General features: G+C 31.3%; 1 protein-coding gene across 1 annotated transcript; it reads right to left on the reverse strand.

Moving 5' to 3' along the window:
* Nucleotides 1–313: 313 nt before the first annotated feature.
* On the reverse strand, nt 314–6,087 carry LOC140840425 (NAC domain-containing protein 54-like). The gene is made up of 3 exons (XM_073207622.1): nt 5,845–6,087; nt 5,436–5,707; nt 314–783 (listed from the first exon to the last, which is right to left on the reverse strand). The coding sequence occupies exons 1-3, from the start codon at nt 5,999–6,001 to the stop codon at nt 511–513; spliced, it is 702 nt and encodes a 233-aa protein (XP_073063723.1). The 5' UTR covers nt 6,002–6,087; the 3' UTR covers nt 314–510.
* Between the last annotated feature and the right edge of the window lie 923 nt (nt 6,088–7,010).

Raw genomic sequence — 7,010 nt, forward strand, 5'->3', positions numbered from 1 at the left:
GATACATGGCTTGCTAGTGTTCATGCGTTTCTTCAAGGAGAAAGCCTATGAGAAATGGGTGTTAAAAGTATGTTTTCGTTTATATGAAATTTGAAACTAAGTATGTATTGAGCATCACCTTAAGTACTTGTTGAGCATTGCCTTTGGGATATAAAGGATATTAGTATTGTACTTCACATATATATACACTCATAAGTGTGTGTTATATGTATATATACGTGCTGCGAGCACGAGCATCCCACCAAATATGAACACAATCTCTTCAAAAGTAACAACTAAATTGAAATGAGTACATACCCTTTAATCTTCAAGTAAAACCCAATAGATAACTTTATAAAATGGTGAGGTAATTTTTTTGAAAGACCCCACCCCGAATCTGTAGAGCCGTTACAAAGCCTGGCATGTACAGAAGTATACAAAGAAGTTCAAGTTCTAAGTACAAGTACAGAAAATCAGTGCATGCAAAATGACTAAAGCAGTGTTTTCAATTAACCAATCACTTCTTTTGTCTTAGTTTGCGAAAGCAATTCGAGACCCCTCTTCGCCACACCACACATCATCTGTAATAAACTGCATCCATGAATCATCTCTGTCTTCTTCTTCCATGCACATGGTGGAAGATGATGCCAATGGAAACTCGGGTGACATTGTTTCGATCTCGGTTGTGACGACGACTCCTTGCGAGTAGTCGAGCAATGGGATATTACTAGGCTGCCCTTGCTGGTCGTCTACGTCAGAACACAACCCGTTTTTCTTGAAAACGCGGCATAAAGCGTACGAGTCCTGTGATAAGAAAAATGTTAAAATTACAATTTTAATCGAGAGAAGTAAAGTAATTTAGAAATTTGTGTGTTATTGTTTAGAAGTTCATATTTCGCTGTCTAGAACATGTTAAATATTTGTTCCTTCTTGTCTTCCTCTCGTTTTAATTCTCCGACGACCTTAGGGGAGGTAAAGTTTGATAACAATCTTTGATCTTTTATCAGTCAATAATTGGGGCTGTTGGATTTATTTTGATTCACAAATAAAGTGGAAAAAAGAAGCATCAGATTCAGAAATAAGTGAAAAGGTAATCTTATGGTTTCTCTAGAACTGTTTAAAGCACGAGGCGATCTGTATATTTTTCTACTGTTTCACCATAGGATAGAGGAGACAAAATCAGCCAAATGAATAATTTTTTTTTTTTTTTTTTTGATTTTACGCCAATATCAACCTCTACAATTTGGACACATATTCAGAACCAAGAAGGGTAAACTCGAATATCGTTTCTAGCCCCTTGGGGAGAATTGTATTGTCCGATCATTCCTACAAATGATCTCATTGCTAATTACCTTGATATGGCTATGTTACGATCGAGATTAAAATGTTCATTACGATAAATTTAAGATTTGCATTTAGTATCGTTTTATGATATGAAATATAGTTGCTTTGACTATATATGTACTTGAATTGATAGAAATACATTGATATTAAAATGAAGATGTGTAAACCTATTGTGATATTGAAAGATATGGAGGTGATGAATATCGAGGATTTAGGTGATGAATGTTGGTGATTGTAATAAGGCGAATTCGGGACATGTTTGATGGAGTATAGAAGGTGATTGATGAATATGATAATAGAGTGGGGAAAACAAATGACATGAGAATAATTTGGAAAGCATAAAAGAGAACAAAAACAAGAAAATTCGAGGGGGGCGTCCAGCACACATGAAGGAAGAAAGCTAAGGTTCTTCATTTTTAGACCATTTATCCCTTTCCAAACACCAAGTGGGCGAGAGGAAAGCTAAGGTTCTTCATTTCTTCCTAGGATAAACCACAAACATCCATCTACACCTTGGGTTGAAGGTATGATCGAGTTCTACAAAGAAATTGCAACCTAGGAATGTAAGTTTTCCTTCAACTAATGGGTTCTTGATAAGCAAACCATGGAATATGTATTTTAGAATTATAGCTTGAACATGGTGATATTGATTCAGGTTATTAAGTCTTTGACAACATAGGATCAAGAAAAATCGCTTCAACCTCTGTTCTTAAGCTTTGATTGTAAGTTGGACTTGTTCATTTGTGCAATACATGAGAATATTATGATTTTCATCATGATTTTTATATGGTAAATGAACAAAATTGAGTACGGTGGCAGTTGTGTCACAAGGACTCTGAATAGGTGATTAATATTTGAAATACAGAAACCCCACAAAAACTGTGAATGAGTGGTTAATACTTGAAAGACGAAAACGTCACCAACACTATGCTATTGGCCAATAATGACTACATACATGGATTATGTGAATACTCATAGTTGGTTATGACCACCATATAACTTGATGATTGCTTTCATGATATAAATGTATAACATTTCAAAGGATTCATTAGTTTGATCACGTATTGGTATTGATTATGATGTCCGTTCTATTCATAGTTTTTAAGGATATATTTAACAATAATAAGCATTTTTAATGATTCATAGTACAATTGTTTTTGACGTTGTTATATATTGATAGAAATGCTTTGTGTAAGCATTTTTATGTTATGGAAATTGAAAAGTACGATATATGAAAGTTATATGGTAAAATTAGCAAAATTGACTACGGTGACAGTTGTGTCACAAGGACTGTGAATAAATGATTAATATCTGAATGACAGAAACCCCATTAAAAATATTAATGAATGGTTAATACCTGAAAGATGAAAATTAAACGCCAGCCAATAATGACTATAGACATGGATCATGTGATCACTCATAGTTGCTTATGGCCACCATATAACTTGACGAATGCTTTCATGTTATAAATATACTATGTTTCAAAGGTTTCATTAGTTCACGTGTTGATTACGATGCCCTTTCTATACATATTGTTATATATAAAGCCCAACTTGCTGACTTTATAAATTCATATAGCTCATGTATTGAAGAATCACGTAATGGATTAAGATAATTAAGAAGTCGGTTTATCAATGGATGCTTTCCAGGTGTCTTGCCTCGACGAGGACAGGACATGATATAGTTACCGCTTCTGTTGTTATGTTGATAGGAATATATATATGTATAATGATTTATATGTAAAAAATAATGTCCTATGAATCAAAAGGAAACTGTTGTTTTAAAAGAGTACGATATTAATTAGTATCGTGGCTAGTAAGACATGTGGATAGTACACATATTGTAATGTAAATATGTTTTCTTAGGTTGAGTTTTAGGTTGTAACATCTTTTACATTGATGATTGTATTGTTAAATATTTCAAAATATGGAGAAACTCTACTGAAATTTTTTTAGAACAAAAAGAATTTTTTAATGTCACTTTCCCCCTATATTAGTTAAAGTATAATCTATTTAAAATCATGAAAGAATATAAAGTATAGTTATTTTAGGAGCAGGTGCCACATTATTCTCTATCATAAATCACATCAATTGCTAAAAAAAATTTAAAATCGCAAAATTAAATTATAATATGAATCATATAAGTACAAAATTCCATCACAATAAAAAAAGGGTGACCAAGAATTTGTATTATACGGGTATATGATGAAGAATAAAGTGAAAAGTGACTGACATCTTCTTACAAAATCAAAGTGTAGGGGATATTGCTGCTTTTAGGTTTTCATGTTAGAGTAATAGTAACCATGTGTGAGTGCAGTGACGAAAGCAGAAATATAGTTCTACTCAGCTAGAATTTTAAACTCTATTTTAAATTGATTTACCCATGATAATATCAAAATTATACAAAATTTATATATAATTTTTTTTTTAAAAAATTAGACCACCCGGGTTAAAGTCCGAGTATATATGAGTGTGACTCCGCCCGTGTGTGAGTGACAAATTAAATGACTGATTTTATTTAAGAATCTTATGATTCTTTAGATCCATCTTGGCACATGTAAGGATTAAAAAAACGGGAAATTTGGCTTCAGTCCCCAGCCGCCTTTTTTCTTTGTTTTCAGTCCCTAGGTACTTTTTTAGTACCACATTTCCACATGAAGTGTACCACATTTCCACATGAAGTGTACCACATTTCCACATGAAGTGTACCATATTTTGTATGAAATAGTACCACAATTTTGTGGGTAGGGAGTGAATGCAAAGAAATATTATGATTGAGGATTTTTAAATAACTTCCCCTTAAAAAAACAGAGAGAAAAAATATATATTGGGTGACAAGATAAGATTCAGTCGTATTGAAGGGTATGTACTTTTGTCTCAAGACAAAGTGAAGCTAGTAGGCTTTGTCAGTACTCAAGAGAATTAATACCTATTGAAGGAAAGAATATTGTGTTAGTTACTAATTATTATTTTTTCTTATTTCCTTCTTTTATTTATAAATCGAAAAACATTTAATGAAAAAATTAACAATGCATTGGGAAAGATCGTTGAAATTTAATCTTAAAAAAAATTGTATGAAAATTTCATTTTCTTGAGGTACTTATACGTCGAACTAATTCGCCACAAATCAAAGTATATGAAATTTACAATGTTTCAAGGAAGATAAAGCATGACCATCATGTGACACAAAAGCTCAAAAGTTTCATGCATGCAATGCAGGTAGTGTTAATTACATGTGTGTGTGTGTGTGTGTGTGTTTCAAAGGTAGGTAACTATTAGCTCCATCTTGCTTTTTATCTATATATATATATATATATATGTGTGTGTGTGTGTGTGTGTGTGTGTTTCAAAGGTTGGTAATTATTAGCTCCATCTTGCTTTTTATCCATACTTTGACATGGAACAAAAAGAGATGATGAAAAATGGGGAGCGATAAATGTTGTTTATGATAAAAATAAAGACTTGAAAAATGGTGCTTTTGAACTCGAGATGGTGACATCTGCATCAATCGAGTGAAAGAGAGTTTTAAAATTAATTGACCGTAATAACCAAGAAATTCGAGGGTTTTTAATCATGGTTCTAAAACATGAAGATAAAAAGAGTGTGGAAGAAAAGAACATCGATCGAGCGAAAACTTAAATATTATCAAAATGGCCTAAATCATGTGTATTTTCTTGGATTCTACATAATGGAAACCTAAAGCCAGATTTTCAGGTTTAAATCTTTAGTCTAAGAAATGACATTTATAATTTTTTTTCGAATTACTTGATAGTAAAAGATTTTAAGAAATGCGGGGGATGGTTTAATTAGTTAGTCATTGGATGGATAATTTTGCTTTTTGTTACTCTAAATTCATATTATCTAAAAAACATTTATATAACTCTTAATAATTGATCCCTTGCAGAAAAACATATTAAATTACTGTCCCCTATATCATGTTATGATCTTCCAAATTCTAAAGTTATCTAATCTTTTTCGAATTAATACGCGGTTATTTATATCAAATTATATGCTAAATAATATGAAAGGTATGCGTTGAGAATGCATTATGTATATATATGTGTATGTAAGGAATTGTTATTCCTTTCAGTGTATAGCAGGAGGTAAGGGAACCTGGATGCAGGAAGGAGAGGTGGTGTCATCGAGCCGATACTCGTGCATAACCCAATCGGTTCTTATTCCTTGTGGAGCTCTACCCTTGTAATAAACCAGTGTTTTCTTCATCCCAATAGCCCTATTCTGGCTCATTACCCTCCTGTCTTTCCCAGTAGACTTCCAGTACCCGACGCGGGTTGCCCTATTCGTTCTGAATCCGTTCGGGTACTTGCGGTCCCTTGGCCCAAAAAAATACCACTCCGGATCCCTACTTGGGAAGAAGGATTTCTCTGCAACCAAGAGAACAAATTAATGAGTCTATATTGTATCCACGATTACATTTGATTAGCATGCGTGTATCTCGAGCTTTACATATGTAAAACAAAAGATTACACACGCAAGAATAATAAATAATTTTCGTTTTTACCTGCTAAATCCCATGGCTCACATTTGTATAGATCAACTTCAGGTATGATATCGAGTTCGATTTCTTGGCCTTGAATCTTCTTCTTGAGATAATAATTCACAAGCTCTTCATCAGTGGGATGGAACCTGAAACCTGGAGGCAATCCCACTGGAGCCATGCAGAATTAGATCTGTATTGCACGGCCCCAGCTCGATCGGCCACCCGCACCGCCGTGTCTGGATATAACCCTTTATCAAATTTTGATGCAACACATTGTAGCATTAACGCATGATGAATATATATAAAAGAATTCAAAGTTCCTTGTATTTGAGTAATCGTTGCTCGCTTTTTCTCTTTTGTAGATTCGCAGAAACGTTTCCTAGAAGCCCTTATATATATATATATATATATATATATATATATATATATATATATATATATATATATATATATATATATATATATATATATATATATATATCGATTCTAGACTTTTAATGATTTTTATATAGTTTAAAAATCTAGTGGTATTCAATGTAAACTTGTAGAATTTTAAAAAGTCACGTGATATTCATATTTGACTTTTAAAAACTCTACAAAAATTTATAGGTATTCAAAATATCAATAGATTTTTAATGACTTCATAAAATTCTATTAAGTACAAGAATTAAGGCTTAAGGTACCAAAATAAAATCTCAATTAATGTCTTGGATTCAACCTTAAAAATATGTACATTTAATTGAAAAATATCTCAAACTCACATACTCAATACAAACATTAATTTTCATTCTTTTCTCATACAATATTTTTCCTTTTATTTGTATTTCTTAAAAGCATATTTTTTTTATTGCTAACAATATTTTAAAATTATTAGCATCGTTACATTTTATTTTTAGAGTTTCAGTCACAAAACCTCATAAAATTTTAAATTAAATTTATTAAAAAATTAAAAATTTACTACACTACATAAAATAAATTATAATATTTTATTGACATATAAATTGAAAATAATAAATATTTTTAAATAATAAAATTTATTTTTTTATTTAATTATCAAATAACATTTGATGTTTAATTATTTTCTATAATTTTAGTTAATTTATATCTGGATTTTGATTATAACTCAAAATTTTTGCATATGATATTTTTTAATTAACTTGATATATATATATATATATATATATATA

This window comes from Primulina eburnea, chromosome 9 (assembly GCF_022965805.1).
Source record: "Primulina eburnea isolate SZY01 chromosome 9, ASM2296580v1, whole genome shotgun sequence".
Classification (NCBI taxonomy): domain Eukaryota; kingdom Viridiplantae; phylum Streptophyta; class Magnoliopsida; order Lamiales; family Gesneriaceae; genus Primulina; species Primulina eburnea.